The sequence below is a fragment of the Muntiacus reevesi genome, chromosome 5 (genome assembly GCF_963930625.1).
Source record: "Muntiacus reevesi chromosome 5, mMunRee1.1, whole genome shotgun sequence".
NCBI classification, from domain to species: Eukaryota; Metazoa; Chordata; class Mammalia; order Artiodactyla; family Cervidae; genus Muntiacus; species Muntiacus reevesi.
Genome location: NC_089253.1, coordinates 120,423,422 through 120,449,744, shown reverse-complemented (window position 1 = coordinate 120,449,744; position 26,323 = coordinate 120,423,422). Strand labels below are relative to the sequence as shown.

The window sequence follows — 26,323 nt, the reverse complement described above, 5'->3', positions numbered from 1 at the left end:
GTAAAAGCATAGTAGCAAATAAGAAGTATCAAATAGATAGAATCACTCACAGTCATTACAGTGAACTTCCAGAAGGAGGAGAGTGTGTATTGTGAATTTAAATCATCAGAGATTTCATCAAGTAGGAGTATCCCTGAGCTATTCCTAAGAAGTCAGGTGACTGAGTCGTGTCTGAGTCTTTGCAACCCTATAAACTGTAGCCTGCTGGGCTCCTTTGTCCATGGGCTTCTCTAGGCAAGAAAACTGGAGTGGGTTACCATTTCCTACTCCAAGGGATCTTCCCAACCCAGGGATCGAACCTGGGTCTCCTGCACTGCCGGCAGATTCTTTACCCTTGAGCCACCAAGGGGAACCCATAATCCTAGGAATGTGAAGTCATACCTTGGAGATGTTGCAGGTTCAGTTCCAGACCACCTCAATAGAGCAAGTCAAATGAATTTTTTACATATGTTTACAAAAACAACAGCAACATATACCATAGTCTACTAAGTGTGTAGTAGAACTATATCTAAAAAGTGTACATACATTAACTTTAAAATAGCATATTGCCAAATCTGAGCCTGCTGTAAGTCATAGTAGTAACATTCAATAGCATTGATCACAGATGACCACAACAAATATACTAATAGTTATAAAGTTTGGAATATGTGATATTTACCAAAATGTGACAAGAGAAACAAACTGAGCAAACATTGTTGGGAAAATGGCCCAAATAAACTTGCTTGATGCAGGGTTGCCACGCACCTTCAGTTTGTTAAAATCTCAAAAAGTTTAAGAGCAATAAAATAAGGTGGGTGTGTATTCTGATCTAAAAGTAGTAATAAGAGTTAAAACTTGCCTGGTACTCACTGTGTGCCAGAGGCTAACTCATCCAATCCTCAGAACAATCATGAGTTGTGTAGGGGAAGCATTAAGGGATTTCTCAAGCTCAAGGCAGTCATGGAGCTGGAACTTGAATCCAGGCAGGCAAGTGCTAGGGCCCTGATCTCTGCTCAGTCCTTACTGAGCAAAATGGCGTGAGCAAAGAGTAGAAGTCAGTGTGTGATACACGTGCCAGAGGGAGCAGAGGGGTACACTGACAAGCGTGACAGTAATTTGCACATTTACTGTAGGCCAGAGTGGGTCCACGTGCAGAAGCTCTCTATTCAGCTGGTTCCAGATTTAGCATATCCATGATATTTTAAGAAATTTCTTCCTCAATTTACTATAGTGTAGAAGGACAACCCTATAAACATTTTTTTCCATTGTTATCCACATCTTCTAATTGCTAAAGAACATAGTAACTTTTTTTTTCTCATTTAGTTTTTATCTGATTGGAGCAAGAATTCTACATTGTGAAATTTCTGATAACAATGTGAACTGGAATGATGATTCCCCAATATGTGAAAGTAAGTATATCCCCTCTTTAGAATCTAGAGCAGCAGTTCTCAAACTTTTTGATGTGGTGACTGTGAGTGAGTGAAGGCGCTCAGTTGTGTCTGACCCTTTGTGACTCCATGGACTATACAGTCCATGGAATTCTCTAGGCCAGAATACTAGAGTGGGTATCCTTTTCCTTCTCCAGAGGATCTTCCCAACCCAGGGATTGAACTGAGGTGTACCATATCGCCGGCAGATTCTTTTCCAGTTGAACTTCAAGGGAAGCCCTTTTGATGCAGGGACCCGTTTATTCTTTTAAACTAAAGTAGAGACCCAAGAGCTTTTCTTTATATGGGTTATGTTTATTGATATTTATTATATTGGAATTAAAGCTGAAAATTTTTTAAATAATTATTAATTCATTTTTAAGAAGAGTAAGCTCAATACATGTAAATATATGCAACAAATTTTTATGAAAAATCAAAAAATTTTAAAACAAATATTGAGAATTGTGGTACTGTTTTACATTTATCCTTATTACTTAATCTTTTTCTAGATTCCATGCACACTGTTCAATTTTTTAAAGTTAATTAATTTATTTTTTGTTATGCTGGGTCTTTGTTACTATGCACAGGTGTTCTCTAGTTACTGTGAGCAAGAGGCTACTCTTTTTATTTTATTTAATTAATTAATTTATTTTTACACCAAAATCATTTTGTATTGGAGTATAGTTGATTAATAATTTTGTGGTAGTTTCAGTGAACAGTGAAGGAATTCATCTGTACATTTACATGTATCTATTCTTCCCCAAAGCCCCCTCCCATCCAGGCTGGCACATAACAGTGAGCAGAGTTCCATGTGCTATACAATAGGTTTTTGTTGGTTTTTCATTTTAAATATAGCACTGTGTCCATGACCTTTTCAAAGTCCTTAACTAACCCTTCCCCTTGGCGACCCTGAGTTTGTTTTCTAAGTCTGTGAGTCTCTTTCTGTTTTCTAAGTGAGTTCATTTGTATTATTTCTTTTTAGTTTCCACATACAAGGGATGTCATATGATGTTTCTCTTTCTCTGTCTGACTTGTTTCACTCAAGATCACACTCTCTAGGCCCATCTGTATTTTGCTGCAAATGGCCTTATTTCATTCTCTTTAATGGCTGTGTATATGTATTGTGTGTATTTGTATATATATGCCACCTCTTCTTTATCCATTCCTCTGTCGATAGACATTTAGGTTGTCTCCATGTCTTGGCCAGCGTAGACGGTGCTGCAATGAACATTGGGGGGAATGTATCTTTTCGAGCCATGTTTTTCTCTAGATATATGCCCAATAGTGGGATTGCAAGGTCATATGGTGGCTCTATTCTTAGTTTCTTAAGGAACCTCCGTACTGTCCTCCATAGTGGCTGTGCCAATTTACTTTCCCACCAACAGTGCAGGAGGGCTTCCTTCTCTCCACACCCTCTCCAGCATTTGTTATTTGTGGAATTTTTGGTGATAGCCATTCTGACCAGTGTGAGGTGATATGTCATTGTCTTTTTGATTTGAATTTCTGTAATAACTGGCGATTTTGCACATGTTTTCTTGTGATCTGCCGCTGCTGCTGCTGCTAAGTCGCTCAGTCATGTCCAACACTGTGCGACCCCATAGACGGCAGCCCACCAGACTCCTCTGTCCCTGGGGTTCTCCAGGCAAGAACACTGCAGTGGGTTGCCACTTCCTTCTCCAATGCATGCATGCATGCTAAGTGCTTCAGTCGTGTCTGTCTCTGTGCAACCCTGTGGACAGCAGCCCACCAGGCTCCTCTGTCCCTGGGATTCTCTAGGCAAGAATCCTGGAGGCTAGTCTTTTCAGTGCACAGGCCTCTCATTGTGGTGACTTCTCTTGTTGCAGAGCGCAGGCTCTCGATGCAGGGCTTCAATAGTTGTAGCACAGGTGCTCATTAGTTGCGGTTTGCAGGTCCTGGAACGCTCTGGCTTCAGTAGTTGTGGCCCACAAGTTTAGCTTCCCACACCATGTGGAATCTTCCCAGACCAGGGATCAAACCTATGTCCTCTGCACTGACATATGGATTCCTATCCACTGTACCACCAAGGACGTCTGCAAATTACTTTAATATCTGGCTTAAAGGAAGACATTTGGATTCAGCCTATTGCAAAATAACATAGTTTGTAGCCTCTGAAAAATTTAACCATACTCTCATAGGGATGAAATTGAAAAATGACAGTAATACTCAGTATCAATGTTAACAATCAATTTGTTAGTGGAGATATTTATAAATCATAAAGGATTTTCTTAGCACAGAGTTTTATTTTTAATCACAAGTACATTTTAGCATTAAATTGTCGGCCTCTTTTATGATGATGAAACAAAACTTGGAATGGCTTTGCAGATAAATATATGTGTATCATATTTCAGAAAATAAGCTTTATTCTAAAAGTTAACTTCTAAATTAATGGTTTGAATTTGAGATAATACATTTTGACATAGAGACTTTCTTCTGATTGGATATTGGAGTCACAGCTAGCTTATATTAATCATATGTTATGAATTATTTGAAGGAAGTTCATAGGACTTTGCTAATGCTGTCTTACTATTTTATCTTTGCTTCATGTCATTTTCCCTGCTTTATAGAGATTTTGTGTTCCACACCTGGAAATATAAAAAATGGAAGATTTACCATTTACAAGGATGAATATCAATATAATGAAATAGTAACTTATATGTGTGATCCTTCAAATGGACCAGATGAATATTCTCTTGTTGGAGAGAGCAGGCTTGTTTGTGTTGATCGTGACAGATGGAGCAGTGAGCCTCCGGAGTGTAAAGGTAATAATATTTCCATTTATTTCCTCCTGAGTCTGCAAATACCATGGAAGCACTTCATAAATAGTTTTACCTACAAGTAAACAGAACAGCCATAAATAGTTACTCCTCTTGCTAAATTGATTTCTAATTCAATTAAATATTGGTCAAACCAAATTAAAAGATAATTCTAGTTGTAGAGTTCCCCACCAGTCACTCCACATGTCCTTGGCATTCCAATTTATACATCATGAGCTACTGTGTATATGCACAAGCTAGAACTTTTTGGTTTTCTTGTTTGTTTGAAATCATCAGAAAACTCAACACACCCTGGCTTAAGAAATAAGAAAATTTTATCTTGTATTACAAGATCTCTGACAGTTCTGACTACAGGATTATTAAAAAACTAACCCACTAAGTATCCATCAATATGTGAATGGATAAAGAAGACATGGTGTAGTATGGTGTATGTGTGTAATGGAATATTACTCAGCCATAAAAAAGTGAAATCTTGCCATTTGTGGCAATACTATAGACATAGAAGGTGCTACGCTAAGTGAACTAAGTTAGAGAAAAGCAAATACCTTATGATTTCATTTATATGTGGAATCTAAGAAGCAAAACAAAGGAACAAACAAAACAGGAACAGACTCATAAATACAGAGAGCAAACGGATAGTTGCCAGAGGGGAGGGACGAGGGAGGACAGACAAGTGGTGAGGGAATTAGCAAGGTGCAAACCTCCAGTTATAAACAAGTCACAGGAATATGATATAAGCATAGGAAATAGAGTCAATAATATTTTAACAATTTTCCATGGTGACAGATGGTAACTAGCATAATGAATAAAAATATCAAACCACTATGTTATATACCTGAAATTAATACAATATTGTATGTCAGCTACAATAATAAAAAATAGTGAATCACACACACAAAAAAGAAAGACTAACCCACTCGCTGATAACATTGTTAACTTCTAGACAAAATTTGTTTCAACAGTGATTGATGACTTCACATTAACCGAAAGCAGGGAGACACGGGAGGATATGTGATTCTTGAAGGAGATGCTGAATGATAGCAAAATATTTATTCTTTCCAAATGTACATGGGACATTCTCTAATAACACACTTTATTTTTTAACACATTTATTTCTAAAATATTGAAACTTTTACCTGTGTAGTACCTGATCACAATATAATGAATGCAGAAATCAGAACAAGTTATATGTATAATTCCCAAATATTTGACAAGTATGCAAGACACTACTAAGGAGCCCATGAGTCAAAGAAGCAGTCAAAAGGACAGTTAGAAAGTGTTTTGAATCAAATAAAATTAGAACACAGCAGATCAATATATCAAAAGATGTGGGATACAGAAAAAGTATTGCTCAGGAAGATATTTTTAGTGTGAAATACTTATGTTAGAAAAACAGAAAGTCTCAGATCAATCATCTAAGTTCTACCATAAAAAAACTAAAAAAGAAGAGCAAATTAAACCCAAAGCAAGAAAACACAAGGAAATAATAAAGTTAGAAATCCATGAAATTGAAAAGAGACACAAAACAGGGATAATCAAAGAAATCAGCCTGGTTCTTAGAGAAAACAGATGAAATAGATAAACTTATAGACAGTGTGACAGGAGAAAAGATACAAATTACCAGTTACAAGAGTGAAAAGGAGAACAGCACAAAATATCCTACAGACATTTGAAGAATAATGAGGAGGAAAACAAACCACTGTGTGCCTATGAATTTGACAGCTCAAGCCTTCTCACAAAGAGTACTATAAACCCCGTGTCCTCACTGGGGAATTCTACCAAACACTTGAGGAATAGATGATAGCAGTTCTACACAAAGCCTTAGGAAAATACAAGAGGAGGGAATCCTCAACTCATTTCATGAGGACAGCGTTTCTCTGATGCCAAGACCAGATGGTGTACAAGATAGCGATTTGACATTTATAAGATCAAAGCACGTTGATCACCATGATGTCTTGTTCCCATCTGTCACCATTTAGAGTTGGTACAGAACTAGTGAATATATTGTCTATTGTGTATGTCATAGCCTCATGGTTTATCTATTTGATAACTGGAAGTCTGTGCCTTTTAATCCACTTCTTTTATTTTGCGCATCCTCCCAACCACCTCCTCTTAGTCAATCACCTGTTCTCTGTATCCATGAATCTAGTTCTGTTTTATTAGCCCATTTGTTTTATTTTGTAGATCCCACATATAAATGAAATCATATGGTATTTGTCTTTCTCTGACTGACATTTTGCTTTGCATAATACCCTCTAGGGTATTATGCTGTCATGAATGGAAAGATTTCATTCTTTTTGTGACTGGGTAATATTTCATTGTATACATACCACATCTTTTTCACCCGTTACTACCCTTAGGTGGCTTCCATATCTTATTGTTTAGTCACTAAGTCGTGTCTGACTCTGTGCAACCGCATGAACTCCAGCACACTAGGATTTCCTGTCCTTCACTATCTCCCAGAGCTTGCTCAAACTCATGTCCATTGAGTTGATGATGCCATCCTATCATTTCACCCTCTGTCATCCCATCCTCGTCCTGCCTTCAGTCTTTCCCAACATCAGTGTCTTTTTTAGTGAGTTGGCCCTTCACATCAGGTGGCTAAAATATTGGACCTTCAGCTTTAGTATCAGTCCTTCCAATGAATATTCAGAGTTGATTTCCTTTAGGATTGATTGGTTTGATCTCCTTGCTGTCCAAGGGACTCTCACGAGTCTTCTCCAGCATCACAGTTCGAAAGCATCAATTCTGTGTCACTCAGCCTTCTTTATGGTCCAACTCTGACATTCATACATGATTACTGGAAAAACCATAGCTTTGACTAGATGGACCATTGTTGGTAAAGTGATGTCTCTGCTTTTTAATATGCTGTCTAGGTTGGCCATACCTTTTCTTCTAAGGAGCAATTGTCTTTTAATTTCATAGCTGCAACCACCATCCATGGTAATTTCGGAGCCCAAAGGAAATAAAGTCTGTCACTGTTTCTATTTTTCCCTATTTGCCATGAAGTGATGGGACCAGATGCCATAATTTCTTGTTTTGAATGATGAGTTTTAAGCCAGCTTTTTCACTCTCCTCTTTCACCTTCATCAAGTGGCTCTTTGGTTCCCCTTAGCTTTCTGCCATTAGGTGGTGTCATCTGCATGTCTGAGGTTATTAATATTTTATCCAGCCCAGTATTTTACATGATGTAGCCTGCATATAAATTATATAATCAGGGTGACAAAATACAGCCCTGACATACTCCGTTCCCAATTTTGAACCAGTCCATTGTTCCTTATCCGGTTCTGTTGCTTCTTGACCTCCACACAGGTTTCTCAGGAGGCAGGTAAGGTGATCTGGTAGTCCCATCTCCTTAAGAATTGTCCACAGTTTGTTGACATAGAAGAGGATGACAGAGGATGAGATGGTTGGATGGCATCACTGACTCAATGGACATGGGTTTGAGTGGACTCTGGGAGTTGGTGATGGACAGGGAGGCCTGGTGTGCTGTGGTTCATGGGGTCGCAAAGAGTCGGACATGACTGAGCGACTGAACTGAACTTGCTAGCTATTGTAAAAAAATGCTGTAATGAAAAGAGTGCTGCATAAATCTTTTTGAATTAGTGTTTTGCTTTCTTTGGATTAATACCCAGAAGTAAATTGCTGGATCATATGGTAGTTCTATTTTCCCCTAGTCTATGCCAGCAAATTTGGAAAACTCAGCAGTGGCCACAGGACTGGAAAAGGTCAGTTTTCATTCCAATCCCAAAGAAAGGCAATCCCAAAGAATGCTCAAACTACTGCACAATTGCACTCATCTCACATGCTAGTAAATTAATACTCAAAATTCTCCAAGCCAGGCTTCAGCAATATGTGAACCGTGAACTTCCAGATGTTCAAGCTGGTTTTAGAAAAGGTAGAGGAACCTGAGATCAAACTGCCAACATCCGCTAGATCATTGAAAAAGCAAGAGAGTTCCAGAAAAAACATCTATTTCTGCTTTGTTGACTATGCCAAAACCTTTGACTGTGTGGATCACAATAAACTGTGGAAAATTCTGAAAGAGATGGGAATACCAGACCACCTGACCTGCCTCTTGAGAAACCTATATACAGGTCAGGAAGCAACAGTTAGAACTGGATATGGAACAACAGACTGATTCCAAATAGGAAAAGGAGTACGTCAAGGCTGTATATTGTCACCCTGCTTGTTTAACTTCTATGCAGAGTACATCATGAGAAATGCTGGGCTGGAGGAAGCACAAGCTGGAATCAAGATTGCCGGGAGAAATATCAATAATCTCAGATATGCAGATGACACCACCCTTATGGCAGAAAGTGAAGAGGAACTAAAAAGCCTCTTCATGAAAGTGAAAGAGGAGAGTGAAAAAGCTGGCTTAAAGCTCAACAGTCAGAAAACTAAGATCATGGCATCTGGTCCCATTACTTCATGGCAAATAGATGGGGAGACAGTGGAAACAGTGTCAGACTTTATTTTGGGGGGCTCCAAAATCACTGCAGATGGTGACTGCAGTCATGTAATTAAAAGACGCTTACTCCTTGGAAGGAAAGTCATGACCAACCTAGACAGCATATTAAAAAGCAGAGACATTACTTTGCCAACAAAGGTCCGTCTAGTCAAGACTATGGATTTTCCAGTGGTCATGTATGGATGTGAGAGTTGGACTGTGAAGAAAGCTGAGCACTGAAGAATTGATGCTTTTGAGCTGTGGTGTTGGAGAAGACTCTTGAGAGTCCCTTGGACTGCAAGGAGATCCAACCAGTCCATCCTAAAGGAGATCAGTCCTGGGTGTTCATTGGAAGGACTGATGCTGAAGCCTAAACTCCAATACTTTGGCCACTTGATGTGAAGAGCTGATTCATTGGTAAAGACCCTGATGCTGGGAAGGATTGAAGGCAGGAGGAGAAGGTGATGACAGAGGATGAGATGGTTGGATGGCATCACCGACTCAATGGACATGAGTTTGGGTAAACTCTGGGAGTTGGTGATGGACAGGGAGGCCTGGCGTGCTGCGATTCATGGGGTCGCAAAGAGTCGGACACGACTGAGCGACTGAGCTGAACTGATGGCTCGCTTTATTCATTTCTATACACTGTCTTTTGAAGTAGAAGTTAACTGTTCTTTAAATGTTTATTGCAATTCACCTGTGAACCCACATAATCCTTGTTTGTTTGGAGTTATTTAATTACTGATTCAATTTCATTACTAGTAGTCGATATATTCACATTTTCTATTTCTTCTGGACTCAGTATTGGGAGAGTGAATGTTTCTGAGAATTTATCCATTTATTCCAGGTTTTCCAACTTTGGATGTATAATTATTCATAGTATTCTCTATGATCCTTTGTACTTTTGTGGTGTAGGTTGTAACCTCTAATTTTTATTTCATTTTCTTGGATCCTTTCTTTTGTTTCTTTATGAGTGTGGCTATATGTTTGTCAATTTTATCTTTTCAAAGAACCATCTCTTATCTTCATTGTTTTTTAGCTCAATTTCATTTATTTCCACTCTGTTCTTTATTATTTTCTTCCTTGTGCAAATTTTGTGGGGAGGGTTGTTCTTTTATTGCTATGGGTGTAAGTTTAGATTGTTAACTTGAGACTTTTCTTGTTCCTGAAGTAAACCTGTATGGCTATAAGCTTCTCTCTTAGACTGCTTTTTCTGTGTTGCACAGATTTGAAACACACCATTTTCATTTTCATTACTCTTAAAAAGTATTTTTATATTCTTTTTGATCTCTTCAGTGAATGATTGACTGATTAGGAACATGTTTTTTGGTTTCCATGTGGCATTTTTCTCCAGTTTTCTTCTTGTGGTTGATTTGTGATTGGAAAAGATACTTGATCATAGATTCAAATGTAAGATCTAAACTCTAAGACTTTATGGGAAGAGATAGAAAATATTTATGAGTAACCAAAGATTTCTTTGAAAACCTTAAAATCATTATCCTTTAAAGAAAAGTAAATAAACCAGGCTTCTTAAAATCTCAGAAGTGTTGCTCTCAAACACATTGGAGAATGAAAAAAGAGCCTTAGACTGGGATAAAATATATGTCAAGGACATTTCTGAATGGACTTCAAGCTATGATAAATAAAGAACTCTCAAAACAATATGAAGAAAACAACCCAATTTACAAAAAAGGGGGGAACATATTTGAATGGAATTTTTCACCAAAGAGGAAATGTGAATGCCAATGTAGTATATGAAATGTTGCTCAATATCATTAGTAACAACAAAAATCTAATTTAACACCATGATGAGAAACCACTAGAAACCTATTAGAATGCCTGAAATTAAAAAGAGTAACTAATCATTCCATGTTTTGGTAAGGATATGATGTATTTGAAACTCCAATACATTACTGTTAAGAATGCAAAGTGGTATGACCATTTTGGAACACAATCTAGCAATATTTTATACAGTTAAGCATCCACTTAAGGGTTTGACCCCTGGGTCAGGAAGATCCGCTAGAGAAGGGCATGGCAACTCCCTCCAGTGTTCTTGCCTGGAGAGTCCCGTAGACAGAGGTGCCGGGTGGACTACATTTCACAGGGTCGCAAAGAGTTGAAGGTGACCGAGGGACTAACACTCAGCGATCCAAGTCAAATGAAAACATGTACAGGTGGAAACCTCCATGAGAATGTTCATAGCATCCTTTCTCATAATCATCCCGCACTGGAAACAACCGAGAATATCCTGTCAGCTGGAACCTGCCGGGTTACAGTCCGTAGGGTCTCGGAGAGTCGGACAAGGCTGAGTGACTATCAGTTTCACTTTTTCACTTGCATCTATTGCAGATTTAATCTCATAAGATATTCTCTTGAAGTCACTGCCCAGTCCAGCGCTTTTTGGTTTTGCTTTGTTTCCAAGTTCTGCAAAACCTATTAGTAGATCCTGAAGTCAAGCTAGAGTGTCATGATCTGTAATTTACTTCTGAAGAAGCAGAGTAGAATGGGAACTAGCAGAGCACACTGGTGTGAGGGCTAAGTATTAACTTGAAACCTTATCTTGGGTCTGCATGCTTGCATACTGCTTTACAACTTAAAAATTGTTTCTTGATCTCTGGATTGTAGTCCAAAATATTTGGAAAACACTGTCCTTATTACATTGGCCTTTGTATTTCTTGAACATCCCAATTCCTGTGTGTTTTTGCCGTCTGAAAACTATTCTTTTTTTTTTTTTTTTTTTTTTGTATTTTTTTCATGACTGGCTTATTTTAAACTTTTAAATTTGAGCCCAACTATTACCTTCTCCAAAAGTCTTTACTGCCTTTCTAAAAGAGCAAGGTATGTAATTAGTCTCAGCATGAGCTAAAAAAAATCCTAGAGCTGAAGAATATCAAAAGTCACTTTTGAACTTACCCTGAATTTATATCTGATAGTCAGACCTTTTTAAAACTTGTCAGCACTGGGGGAAAAAAATTGTAGAAAAACCAATAAACTATAATGATAGTCTGTTCTTAGTAGAAAAACATTAGATTCCTCTAAATCTGTTTCCCTGGAAGTCAAATGCACAAATAGTCTTTTTTTCTTTTTTTTTTTTTTCAATTAACATCCTGCCTTTCATTCTTCGCTTCTTTTTTCCCATGGTAAGTATTACTTTGTACTAGATTTTTGCCCCTATGTGAAGCAGATTTCCATTAATTTTTGAATTTCTCCACTTTTCAGTGGTCAAATGTGACTATCCAGTTGTTGAACATGGAATGATAGTATCAGGATTTAGAAGAAAATTTTACTACAAAGCCCAAGTTGTATTTAAATGTAACCAGGGTTTCTCCCTTCATGGCAGCAGCACAATTGTCTGTAACGCAAACAGTACTTGGGAGCCCCAGATACCAACGTGTGCTCAAGGTATGAAGGTGTCTTTCTCCTTTTTTTTTTTTAGATTTATTTTTGGACAATAAATTTTGATGATACAGAATAACAGAAAAGAAACAAACTTAGTACACGTATCTGCCTTGTAGCCATTTCCATGTTACATGCATGACAACTAATTCACAAAGAAAGCTGCTGTTTCGATTTTTCTGTCCTTTTATAGGCTCTTAAAATGTGATGTTACGTACATCACAGATGCATGAATTTCTCTCGTTCAACATCTTTACACGTAAAATGGATAGGAAACATTTTTCAGTGTAAATGAAAGCAATTGCATTTTTACATAAATAAAGTATGAAAAGCATAATTCATGTAAATGAACAGAGAGTGATAAATTCCAAGTAATTCAATGAGTTTATATTTTTGTTTTCCAGCGCCAGTTGCTGCTACTACTAAGCCTTCAACTACCCATGCCTCAGGTTTCATAAAGTCCTGCTTGTATTTGTCAATATCCCTTAAATTCTTTGTGAATTTTCAAAATCCTTTAATGTCTGGTGATTTACACTCGCTGTAATTTTTGGTCAGAGAAGGAGGGAGGATGCATTTACGGCCATTTTTGTAGTTAGTCCAAAATTATTTACTATAGTCCACAGGCATAAACAGATGCCTAAACTTAGGTAATGTGTGTAAACTTGCTTATGTACATGTGTAGTGATTGAATGCCTCCCTCACTGTGTGAATAGTAAAGTCACAATGGGATGCATTTAAAGCACTTAGCACAGTGCCTGGTGTCTAGAAAGCTCTTAAAGGGAGCTCACCTAATGCCCAGTTTCACTGTAATTAGTATTAGTGCAGAGGACGATCCACGGCTTCTGGTTTTTAACATGTATGTTTTCTGTGTCATCAACAGTGATCATTTATTCATTTTAAAAGGAATCTGTTGACACCTGTACAGGGTATCATCTGGGTTCAGGAATGTGTTTCATTTTCCTGCCAATAAGGAATTTGATTCTTTTTCAGTAGTGTAATTTTAACTGAGAGATTTCTGCTGTCTTCAGAGCAAGATTGGTGTTTCTAGTCCTCACCCCCACCTCCTGCCAACTCATGCAATTATTATTTTTCTCTTTACTGGGCTTTTTTTGTGTGTGTGTGGCAGCAGAAAATAAGTTTTCTAATAACTCAAGGGCAGGAAAAGTCCCTATTTATTGAAATGACATAGAGACTTTCTGGCAAGGACTACTGATCAGCTACTCTTCCTAAGACCTGAGCGACTGTTGGGACTGCTGTCTCTTCTCTTTGGTTGCAGCAGAAGTAAAAGACAAGGGAAAGAGTGGGAAGACAGGATTTTTATGATTTATTACTTGCTACCTTCTACATAATACAAAGCTATAGTGAACACTCTTACATGTACAATTTTATGTACTTGTATACATACATATTTAGGTTAACTTCCCAAAAGTAGAATAACAGAGTTTGGAAAGTATGTATATTTTTCATTTTGAGAAGTAATCTCTTAAAAAATGAAAAATCAAAATTAATTCTATATTTTGTACTGATGAGACTGATGAATTGAGTTAAATTTATTTTTCCAGGTCCTCGTCCAAATACAACTACAGTGTCAAGTTCAACAGGTTCAGTACCTCTTTATCCTATCTACATAGTTTAGAACTTAATAAGGCAATGGGTGAAAAATGATATCATGTGCTAATTTTGCATTTTTAATTATCAATGAAGCTGAATTTTTTAATCTACTTTCACTGATTTTTGGACCTCTGTTCATTTTTTCTGTGTGGTTTCAGAAGTGTTTTTCTTGTTAACTTATCAGAACTCATTATAAGTTAAAGCCCTTTTAACATGAAGTGGAATTTTCTTTTAGGTTTTTTGTCTTATTTTACTAGTCACTTGTATAAAATTGTAAGATTTTATACTATTGAGTATAGATTGCTTTTTATCACTCTTAATTACATAAGTAGTATACTAACATACATTTGTAAGATTTGTCCTTATTTATTGAAATTAAATGGAGGCTTTCTGACAGGGATTATGGATCAGCTACTCTTCCTAAGACTTGAAACACTATTTTGGTATGGTGGAAGGAATTGTCTTCCTGACTTCAAAGCTGCTCTCTCTCTTCTTTTCTTTGGTTGCAGCAGAAGCAAGAACAGGAGAAAGAGTGGGAAGACAGGATTTTTATAATTTATTATTTGTTACCTTCTACATAATATAAAGCTATAGTGAACATTCTTATGCATACAATTTTATGTACTTATATAAATGTATATTTAGGTTAACTTCCCAGAAGTAGAATAACACAGAGTTTGGAAAATATATGTATTTTTCATTTTTAGAAATAATTTTTTAAAAACTGAAAAATCAAAATCAGTTCTATAATTTTGTACTGATGACACTGATGAATTGAGTTAAATTTATTTTTCCAGGTCCTCGTCCAAATACAACTACAGTGTCAAGTTCAACAGGTTCAGTACCTCTTTATCCTATCTGCATAGTTAGAACTTAATAAGGCAATGGGTGAAAAATGATATCATGTGCCAATTTTGCTTTTTAAATTATCAATGAAGCTGAATTTTTTATCTACTTTCACTTATTTTTGCACCTCTGTTCATTTACCTATGTGGTTTCAGAAGTAATTATCTTGTTGACTTATCAGAACTCATTATATACATTAAAACCCTTTTAACATGAAGTGGAATTTTCTTCTAGGTTTTTTCTTTGCCTTATTTTTACTAGTCAGTCATATAAAATTGTAAGATTTTATACTATTGAATATAGATTGCTTTTTATAACTTTTAATTACATAAGTAGTATACTAACATACATTTGTAAGATTTGCCCTTATTTATTGAAATGAAATGGGGGTTTTCTGGCAGGGACAGGAACTGATCAGTTACTCTTGCCTAAGACTTGGGAGACTACTTTGATGTTGTGGGAGGAATTGTCTTCCTGATTTCAGGGCTGCTATCGCTAGCTTCTCTTAGGTTTCAGCAGAAGCAAGAGACAAGAAGAATGGTAGGAACAGCACTAGCCTGGGCAGACCTCACTCATAAAGCATTGTATATTTATTCTGAATAAATATGTTACCTCACTCAAGTAACATCATTTCTATAGGTTCCAGTTTCCCATTGTTTAATGACTCAAATGTCACTTACTGCCTTCTTGTTTGTTTTTTTTCCTTCTGCCCTAATATTTTGAGGAATTGAGGGGCATTATTCATATTAACAGGAGAAGGCAGTGGCAACCCACTCCAGTACTCTTGCCTGGAAAATCCCATGGACGGAGGAGCCTGGTAGGCTGCAGTCCATGGGGTCACGAAGAGTCGGACACGACTGAGCGACTTCACTTTCACTTTTCACTTTCATGCCTTGGAGAAGGCAATGGCAACCCACTCCAGTGTTCATGCCTGGAGAATCCCAGGGACGGGGGAGCCTGGTGGGCTGCCATCTATGGGGTCGCACAGAGTCGGACACGACTGAAGCGACTTAGCAGCAGCAGCAGCAGTGTTCATGTTAACATGGTAATTGGAACATCTTTTTATAATTACCATAAACCTGGTACCCTCACTGAGTAGACTCATTGAGTACCTTAGTGAGTGCTCTGAAGTTTTGTGGGGAAAGAGATTTTTTTTTTTTTTTTTTTTTTGGTGGATGATATATAAAGATTGCATATATTTACTCATTGACCCACCAATGTTTAATCACATGGTCCTAGTGGGAATCTGCACTGTGGTAACTATGTTGATATGCTCTTTTGAAAGAGTTGACTATAAGCTTTTCATAAAGCATTTATAAAACACTGATCCAGTTTAGTGTTTAAAAGAAGACAGAATTGTGAGGGCAAGTTTATAAAGAAGATAAATTACAGGGACCTTTTTTAAAATATAAAAATCAAAATTCCTCATGAGAGGACATGAGTTAGAGTTTTTATCATCAGAACATGAGTTTTTATCATCAGTTAGAAAAAGACTATGAAAAGGATCATTAGTAAAATATAATGGTGTAAAGTAGATGTGATTATGTGTATGCGTGCTCAGTCATGTCTGACTCTTTGTGACCCAGTTAACTGTAGCCTGCCAGGCTCCTCTGTCCATGGAATTTTCCAGGCAAGAATACCAAAGTGGATTGCCATTTCCTTCTCGAGGGCATCGTCCCGACCCCAGAAAACCTGCGTTTCTTTTGTCTTTTGTATTAGCAGATGGATTTACCACTGTGCCGCCTGGGAATTTTATGCCCTTCCAGGGCGATGTGATTATGCGATTTTGTGTATGTGAAAAAATGTGGGCAAAATATGAGGTGAAAAAGAAAGGATACAAAATATGTAGCATGATACTATGTGGATGGTATTTTTAAAGCATTGTATATTTATTCTGAATGCATGATCTTTATGACTTATTATTTGTTAATTTCTAGAATTTCCATTATGTAATACAAAGCTATGGTAAACATTTTTATGTATACATTCTTATGTACTTATGTTAATATACGTTTAGGTTAACTTTCCAGAAGTAGAATAGCATAGTTTGGGAATGTATATTTTTCATTTTGAGAAGTAATTCATTTTGTGAAATAATCTTAAAGAATGAAACATCAAAATTAAATCTATACTCTTGTATTGATGAAATGGGTGAATTGAATCAAATTAATTCTTCCAGGTCTTCGTCCAGCTACAACTACAACATCGAGTCACACAGGTTCAGTACCTCTTTATCTTACTCACATTGGTTACAATTTAATAAGGTGATCAGTGAAAATGATGTAATATACTAATTTACATTTTAAAATTATCAATAAAGCTGAATTTGTTCATTTTTCTATGTGGTTTCTAAATATTTTTTTGGTCAACTTATTATTTAAGCTCTTTTAACATGAAGTGGAATTTTCTTCTAGTTTTTTTCTTTGATTTATTCTACTAGTCAGTTTTCTTTTAAGATTTTATTCTATTTCCTATAGATTGCTTTCTGCAACTTTTAATTATACAAGTAGATACTAATATAAATTTAAAAAATTGCAAACATTGCAAAAGCATACAGAGTAAAAGATTAGTTCTCCACCTCTTTCCCTGATCTATTATCTAAACTAATATCTTTAGAGGTTAGGGTGTCTTTTTAATCTATTTTTACACATCAGCATTCTTATTTCTGTAGGTATACATATTTTAGCATTTTTTTCTTTTTTATCCAAAAATGTCATTATGCTGTTCATATTTTTCTGAAATTTGCACTTTTTCCACTTGGATTGGAGCTGTAGTTAGATTTATTCCAATCTTCTTAAATGACGATTTTAATATGTACCATATTTCACTCAACAATTATCTCAGTGGTAATCTATTAGTGCAGAGTTTTTACATTAATAGGAAGTTGGATGCGTTGACCTTTTCCCTAATGACTATGAGTGTTGTGTCTCTCTTAAAAAAAGTTTCAGATATTCTCCATGCTAAATTGTATTAATGTGTCCACAATGTGACTGTTTGGTTGCGTTAAATCACTGAGTCATCTCGAATTCTTTATGTCATGGGAAATGAGATTGGGCTCCTCCTCATTCCACCTGCCTTCATCCAATTGTAGGGAATGCTATGCACAGGCCTGTACTATAACTAACAGGGCCTCTTTGAAAATTAAAAATGACTTTCTCATCACTCCCACATGAAGGGCTGGGAGCAGTAAAAAGTACATTGTGGAAAGACATCTTGAAAACAAGACGTTGAAGTACTGATGTGAGTGATGGAAAACCATTAGTGACTGTTCCCGTAACCAGAGCCTTGAGGGAGTTGCTGAGAATGGACGTCACTAGCTAAACAAAGTCATGAAAGGCCTGAAGGTTTGACATTGAGGACTGTGCATTGTCTATCTGGGATCTGAGATTGTAAAGAACAGATATTTCTAGAGCATATCTGTAGAAGGAAGTAGAAGTTAACAATAAAGGCATGTAAGGATTAGGATCTGGGCTTTTGCCTGCAAATGGCATCTGCCCCCTGATCCCCACTTTATTTCTGAGTCTTATTTTCCCTTATTCTTCTGCGGCACTGCTCCCTCAGGTCAGTTCGTTGTTGGGCTGGTCCCAACACCAAGGAGAAGCAGCACCATTTGTTGAGTAAGTCGTCTCCTTTCCAGCTTGTGACAGTGCCAGTTTTTATCACACATTAAATTCATGCGTGATCTGATCTTTCTGTTCCCCTGAATTCTGCCCATTCGTGCTCCAGCACCAAATGGACGCTTTGATTACAACACAATGATACATCTAACATCCAGCAGAATACTTCCTTTTCAGATGCCCAGGCTCAGATGCTCAAATGCTCTGTGTTAGTTTTTCTAGGCCAAATTCTATTTTATTTTACTGACAATTTTAAGTATTTTAATTGTACTCTTCAGCAGCATTAAGTATATTCATATTTTTGTGCAGTCATTACTACTATCTATCTCCAAATGCTTTTCATCATCTCAAAATGAAACATTATGCCTATGAAACAATACCTCTCCATTCTCCCTCCTCCAACCTTGTTCAGTTCACTTCAGTTCAGTCTCTCAGTTGTGTCCGACCCTTTGCGTCCCCATGAATCGCAGCACGCCAGGCCTCCCTGTCCATCACCAGCTCCTGGAGTTTACTCAAACTCATGTCCATCGAGTCGGTGATGCCATCCAGCCATCTCATCCTCTGTCGCCCCCTTCTCCTCCTGCCCCCAATCCCTCCCAGCATCAGGATCTTTTCCAATGAGTCAACTCTTCGAATGAGGTGGCCAAAGTACTGGAGTTTCAGCTTCAGCATCAGTCCTTCTAATGAACACCCAGGACTGACCTCCTTTAGGATGGACTGGTTGGCTAACCATTGCCTATTCTCTGTGTCTATGAATTTCACTGTTCTAGGTACCTCACAGACTTGGAATCATTTCTGGTTTATTTCACTTAGCATAATGTTTTCAAGGTTCATCCACCTTGTAACATGTATCAGAACTTTATTACTTCAGTAACTTAATAATATTCCATGATACAAACCACAGTTCCTTAATTCATTCATTTGTTGAAAGACCCTTGGTTTGTTTCCACCTGTTGGATATTCTGAATAATGCTGCTCTGAACATTGGCATTCAAGTATCTGAGTCCCTATTTTTAATTTTGGTGGTTATGTACCTAGGAATCAAATTCCTGGGTTATATAGCAGTCCTATGTTTATTTTTTTGAGAAACAGCCATAGAATCTTCCACAGCAGCTGCACTATTTTATGTTCCCTCCAGCGATGCATGAAAGTTCTGATTTCTCCATCTTTTTTCCAGCACTTGTTGTTTCCTGATTTTTGATAAAATCCATACCAGTGTCCGAGAAGTAGTATCTCACTGTGGTTTTTATTTGCATTTCTACAATTATTAGTGATTGATTATCTCTTCATGCACATATTGTTGGTCTTTACTATATCTTCTCTGGAGAAATATCTGTGCAAGTCCTTTGCCCAATTTTGAATTGGATCTTTTTTCAATTTTTAAAAGCTCATAATACATTGTGGAGGTGAACCCCTATCAGATATGTAGGCAGTTCCCTCCCATTCTGTGGACCGCTTTCTCTCTGATGATAGTGTCCCTTCTTAAACAGCAGTGTTTGGCTTTGATGAAACCCTGTGTATCTGTGCTTTTGGTGTCACATCCAAGAAATCCCTGCCAGACCCAACATCCTGAAGCTGTCTTCCGTGTTCTCTTTAAGAGTTTCATAATTTTAGCTCTTAAATTTATGGTTCATTTTTGTTCCTTTCTTCTTTTCCTCTCTTCACTTGTGGTTTAATGACTATGTTTAGTGTTATGTTGGAGTCCTTACTCTTTGTTATGGGTGTATCTATGATAGAGTTTTTTTTGTGATTCTCATGAGATTTACCAATAGCCAACATATGGATATTTTAGTTGCTGAACTCTTAATTTTGAACTAATTCTAACAACCCTGCATTTTTACTCCATTCCATCACGTTTAATGTTTGTCCCACCATATTTTACATATTTTTGTTTTGCTCATCTTTTAACTATCTGTGGTGGATATAGATGATTTTATGCAGCAGGGCTTGTACTGGCTGACTCGTTGGTAGAGCTGGGGAAACAGGCTGTGGGTCTCAGGGCAGGCGTCAGCTTTCTGGTCTGTAGGGCTATGGCCTGGCGGGTCCTGGTGGGCTGGTCATTTCCTGACGTGGCTGACTATAGTGTCAGGGTGTCCTGGAGCTGTTGTTGTCCCGCTGATGGATGGGGTCTGACCTTGGGAAGCTGGCTGAAGGGCTGACAGTCCTTGGGCTGGAATCAGGTTGCAGTTGGTGGGGCTGCTGCCCATGGGGTTCCAGAACCCGTGCTGGCCCACTGATGAGGAGAACCAGGGACCAGGGTCTGACTGCAGCGTACTGGATCAGGTCCTGGGCCCTCTGGACGGCAAGGATGGGTCCCGGAGGTTACAGGATGACACTTCCCTGCTTGTGGATGGGGTTGTGTTACCAACACTGCTCGGTCTGCAGTGTTGAGAACGTTGTGTCCACCTTCCTGGGGGAAGGGTCATATCACGACCTTGGTGCTAATAAGATAGAGTGAGGATTTCAAAATGGTGCTTACTAGCACCAGAGCCTTTGTGATATGAGTTTCCTAACAGTGGCTGCTGCTAGCCGCTGGCCCCCAGAGTGAGTCCTCGTTGTCCTCTGCCTCTCCAAGATCAGCAAGTAGATCCAAGCCAAGATCTTTTCAAGTTGCTGCTTTGGCCCAGGGTCACATGAGTGTATGACGTTTTGTTTGTACCCTTCAGAGTGGAGTCTCTCTTTGCTAAAACTCCCTGGATCTCCCAAAAGTATGCCACGCTGGCCTTCAAAGCCATACAATCTGGGGTGGGGGCAGGGCGGGGGGGACTTGTCTTCCTAGTGCAGGACCCCCAGGCTGGGGAATCCCATGTGAAACTCAGACCCCTCCTTCAGTGGGGAGAGCTTCTGCAATTGTAATGATTGCCACAATTTGTGGGTCAACTCCCCAGGGTTATAGGTCTTGTTTATACTATGTCTCTGGTCCTCTTTCCTGTCTCACATTGGTTCCTTCTTTATATCTTTAGTTGTAAAGATCATGTGTGCTAGTTTTCATGTCATTCTCACCCATTTGTTGTTGTTCAGTTGCTAAGTCATGTCTGACTCTTTGCAGCCCCATGGACAGCAGGATGCCAGGCTTCCCGGTCCTTCACCAACTTCTGGAGCTTGCTCAAATTCATGTCCACTGAGTCGGTGATGCCATCCAACTGTCTCATCCTCTGTTGTCCCCTTCTCCTCCTGCCTTCAGTCTTTCCCAGCATCAGCGTCTTTTCCAGTGAGTCAGCTCTTCACATCAGGTGGCCAAAGGATTGGAGCTTCATCTTCAACATCAGTCCTTCCAATGAGTATTCAGGGTTCGTATCCTTTAGGATGGACTGGTCTGCTCTCCTTGCAATGTAAGGGATGCTCAAGAGTCTTGCCACAATTTGAAAGCATCAGTTCATAGATGCTCAACCTCTGGGGGCTCCTCTGTTGGCTCAGACTGTAAAGAATCTGCCTGCTAACACCTTCAACTTTCACTTCATGGCTTTCTTTGTGGTCAACTCTCACATCCACACAGGCCTACTGGCAAAGTTTTGATTATTCAGGCCTTTGTTGGCAAAGTGATGTCTCTGCTTTTTAATACACTGCCTAGGTTTGTCATACCTTTCCTTCCAAGGAGCAAGCGTTTTTAATTTCATGGCTGCAATCACTATCCGCGCTGATTTTGGAGCCCAAGAAAATAAAATGTGCCATTGTTTCCGCATCTATTTGCTGTGATGAGATGGGGCCAGATGCCATGATCTTAGTTTTTTGAATGTTGAGTTTTAAACCAGCTTTTTCACTCCCCTCTTTCACACTTATCAAGAGACTCTCTAGTTCCTCTTCACTTTCTGCCATTAGAGTGGTATCATCTGCACATCTGAGGTTGTTGATATTTCTCCCAGCAATCTTGATTACAGCTTGTGATTCATCCAGCCAGACATTTCTCATGAGGTACTCTGCATAGAAATTAAATAAACAGTGTGACGAGTCTTTCCCATTCTATTGCTTTCCTCTATTTCTTTGCATTGTTTACTTATGAAAACTCTCTTATTTCTCCTTGCTATTCTCTGGTACTCTGCATTCAGATGGGTGTATCTTTGTATTTCTCCTTTGCCTTTTGCTTCTCTTCATTTCTCAGCTATTTGTAAAGCCTCCTCATACAATGACTTTGCCTTCTTGCGTTTCTTTTGCTTTGGAAAGATTTTGGTCACCACCTCCTGTACAATGTTTGGAACCTCCTTCCATACCTCTTCAGGACTCTATATACCAGATCTAATCTCTTTAATAAAAAATGACAGGATGATCTTAGTTCGTTTCCAGGGCAAACCATTCAACATCATGGTAATCCCAATCTATGCCCCAACCACTAATGCTGAAGAAGCTGAACAATTCTATGAAGACCTACAAGACCTTCTAGAACCAACACCAAAAAAAAAACAAAAACAAAAAACAAAAAACAAGCAAAAACAGATGTCCTTGATTGGAATGCAAAAGTAGGAAGCCAAAAGATACCTGGAGTAAAAGGCAAGTTTAGCCTTGGAGTACAAAATGAAGCAGGGCAAAGGCTAACAGAGTTTTGCCAAGGGAACATTCTGCTCATAGCGAACACCCTCTTCCAACAGCACAAGAGAGGATTCTACACATGGACATCACCAGATGGTCAATACTGAAATCAGCCTTCCCTGTTGGCACAGCTGATAAAGAATCGGCCTGCAATGTGGGAGCCCTGGGTTTGATCCCTGTGTCAGGCAGATCCCCTGAGAAGGGAATGGCAACACACTCCAGTGTCCTTGACTGGAGAATCCCAAAGACAGAGGAGCCTGGTGGGCTATAGTCCATGGGGTTGCAAAGAGTCGGACATGACTGAGCACCTAACACACATCCAGTTTTCCAAGAACTCTTTTTTAAGAGATTGCCTTTTCACCATTAAATTTTCTTAGTACCCTTGTGAACTGTCATTTGACCATATAAATGCAAATTTATTTCTGGGCTCTCTGGTTTTTTTTTAATTGAAATATAGCTGTTTTACAGTATTATATTATTTTCAGTTGTATAACAGTGATTTTTTTATTTTTAAAGATCATACTCCATTTAAAGTTATTACAAAATAATGGCTATGTTTCCCTGTGCTGTACAATACATCCTGTTGTATCTGGACTTCTGGACTATCTATTCTGTTGTATTAGTCTGTGTGTTTTTCCTCTATGATTATACCAGTTTTGTTTGGATTATTGTCATTTTTTAAGTAAATTCTGAAATTAGAAAAAGTGAGTCTTTTCAACTTTGCATTTCCTTATCAAGAGATTTTCTTTTCTATTCTACTCCCTTGAGATTCCATATAAATTACAGGTTTAATTTGTCTATTTATGCAAAATGCATTTTCAGTATGGTCAAAGGGTTGCATTTAATCTGTATATTGCTTTGTATGGTATTAACATCTTAAGAATATTGTCTTCCAGTCCGTGAATGCAGGATTTGCTTTCATATTTTTATGTCTTCTTCAATTTCTTTAAGCAATGCTGTGTAGTTCAATGTGCAAGTCTTTCACCTCTTTGGTTACTTTTATTCCTCTTGTATTTTATTTTTCTTGATGCTACTTTATTGGATTTTTTTTTTTTAAATTTTCTTTTTGATTGTTGTGTCTTAGCTGGCAAAGAATCCGCCTGCAATGTGGGAGACCTAGGTTCGATCCCTGGGTTGGGAAGATCCCCTGGAGAAGGGAAAGGCCACCCACTCCAGTATTCTGGCCTAGAGAATTCCATGGACTGTATAGTCCATGGGGTCGCAAAGAGTCGGACATGACTGAGTGACTTACACTTTCACTTTTAGATTGTTCATTGGTAGTGTATAGAAATGCAACTGATTTTTGTTGATTTTATAGCTTCCAACTTTGTTGAATTAATTTTTCTAATAGGTCTGTGTGTATTTGTGCATTTGTATGTATATATAATCTTTAGAGCTTTCCACTTAAAAGATTGTTTAATGTGGAACAAGATCATCTTTTTTCTTCTTCCCCAATTTGGATGCTTTTTATTGCTTTTTCTTGCCTAATTTCTCTGATCAGGCAAGAAAAAGAAATTAAAATATCATTTTATGTTGATAGAAATGGCAAACGTGGGCATCCTTTTTTGTGACTTAAGGAAAACATCAAACTTTTACTTCTGAGTATGGAGAAGGCAATGGCAACCCACTCCAGTACTCTTCCCTGGAAAATCCCATGGATGGAGAAGCCTGGTAGGCTACAGTCTATGGGTTCTCAAAGAGTCGGATACGACTGAGCAACTTCACTTCCACTTTCACTATGGGTATTCCCAGGTGGCTCAGAGGTAAAGAATGCAGGAGACACAAGTTTAATCCCTGGGTTGGGAAGATCCCCTGCAGAAGGAAATGGCAACCCACTCCAGTATTCTTGCCTGGAGAATCCCATGGACCGAGGAACCTGGTGAGCAACAGTCTGTGGGGTCTCAAAGAGTCAGACATGACTGAGTGAGCAGAAAAGCACTGTTGAGTATGTTGTTCGCTATGGGTTTTTCATAAATGATCTTTATTATGTTGAATTTCATTCTATTGCAGATAAACTTTTAAATGATATTTAAACCATCTTATGTCTTTTAATTTTAAGTAAAATAACATAAAATTCATAGCTAATTTTGGCATTATACTAATGATAAATTTGCTTTCTGTAACACTAAATATTATCCTAGGAAATGTTAATGGATAGGAAGAAGAATGCTTTGACATTGAATATTAATTTATGATTTTATAACACTAGCTTTAAAGAGAAGCATTAATATAATTCATGTAGGGGAAAATGAAATTAGAGATTTACTTTAGAAACAAATCAAACCCCTTAAATTTATAGATCTTTTAACCTTTATAATTTTCGTCTTCTACCTTTTTTTCTTATACCCATTTTTTCTTCTTTTTTCAGCATATGTCTCTCCAACGGTTGACTTAGAGCCTGACTCTTTTGAGGACTTCGGTATTATTTTGGTTATAAATAACCTTGCATTGTGAAACCCTAGTGTTCTACACGAAACTATTTCAATGATCTGTAATTAGAGAAGAAACATCATGTCACAAATTGGTGGTTGTTGACATATATTGTTCTTTTAATAGTGCAAATCCCATGACCAATGTAAGTAGCATTATGTGTAGACATGCAGATGACACAGTTTACAAGGAGTGTCCCAGTTTAGGATTTCCAATGGGATGATGCAACTTTCTTAAATGCTATGGTCATGTGTACATTAAAATGTATTGTTGCCATTTGATAGAGTTATTTTGTGATGGAGATTTGTAGATAAACTTTCTTTCTGTTGCTTTGTTGTATACACAAGCCTCATGGACAAGTGAAATACTTTTTCTATAACAGACAGGAGTTGCACACTTCATCTTTTCTCACATAATTCACACAATATATGTTTAAGAGCTCAGTGAAGTGTAGTGGTGACAGTTAAATGAAATATAAATTTTTCTTGATAAGAAAATGAAGAGAAATAGCTATTATTTTTCTTTACATTAGACTAGTTTAGTCAGGTTAATCTTTTTATAAAATGCACTTGAGACTTCTTATGTTTTCCCCTCTGAAAACCGTGGTCCGACTGTCACTGTGCCAAGAAAATTCAGGGCCATCTTCAGAGGCTACTCTTGCTGTTGTTCAGTCAATCAGACATGTCCGACTCTTTGTGACCCCACGGACTGCAGCACGCCAGGCTTCCCTGTCCTTCACCGTCTCCCGGAGTTTGCTCAAACTCACGTCCATTGAGTCAGTGATGCCATCCAAGTGTCTCATCCTCTGCCATCCCCTTCTCTTCCTACCTTCAGTCTTGCCCAGCATCAGGGTCTTTTCCAATGAGTTGGCACTTTTCATCAGATGACCAAAGTATTGGAGCTTCAGCTTCAGCATCAGTCCTTCCAATGAATATTCAGGGTTGATTTCCTTTGGATTGACTGGTTGGATGTCTTTGCAGTCCAAGGGACTCTCAAGAGTCTTCTCCAGTACCACAGTTTGAGGGTATCAAACTTAGGCACTCAGCCTTTTTATTGTCCAGCTCTCACATCCACACATGACTACTGGCAAACCATAGCTTTGACTAGACGGACCTTTGTAGGCAAAGTAACGTCTCTGCTTTGTAATATGCTGTCTACCTTTGTCATTGATTTACTTTCAAAGAGCAAGCGTCTTTAACCTCATGGATGCAGTCACTGTCCACAGTGATTTTGGAGCCAAAGAAAAAA

The 26,323-nt window shown here is 38.1% G+C and overlaps 1 protein-coding gene across 4 annotated transcripts in view; it reads left to right on the top strand.

Moving 5' to 3' along the window:
* Positions 1–25,259, top strand: part of LOC136168622 (membrane cofactor protein-like) — a 42,894-nt gene extending 17,635 nt beyond the window's left edge. Inside the window, exons 4-7 of one of the 4 annotated variants that reach the window (XM_065936307.1) lie at positions 1,303–1,388; positions 3,992–4,186; positions 13,610–13,648; positions 25,014–25,259. In XM_065936307.1, the coding sequence (XP_065792379.1) occupies positions 1,303–1,388; positions 3,992–4,186; positions 13,610–13,648; positions 25,014–25,099 (406 nt within the window). In that variant the 3' untranslated portion in view covers positions 25,100–25,259. Of the gene's footprint in view, positions 1–1,302; positions 1,389–3,991; positions 4,187–11,870; positions 12,054–12,451; positions 12,751–13,609; positions 13,649–25,013 lie in introns of those variants that run through there. The other 3 variants (XM_065936308.1, XM_065936306.1, XM_065936309.1) reach the window with 3 other exon arrangements.
* The last annotated feature ends 1,064 nt before the right edge of the window (positions 25,260–26,323 follow it).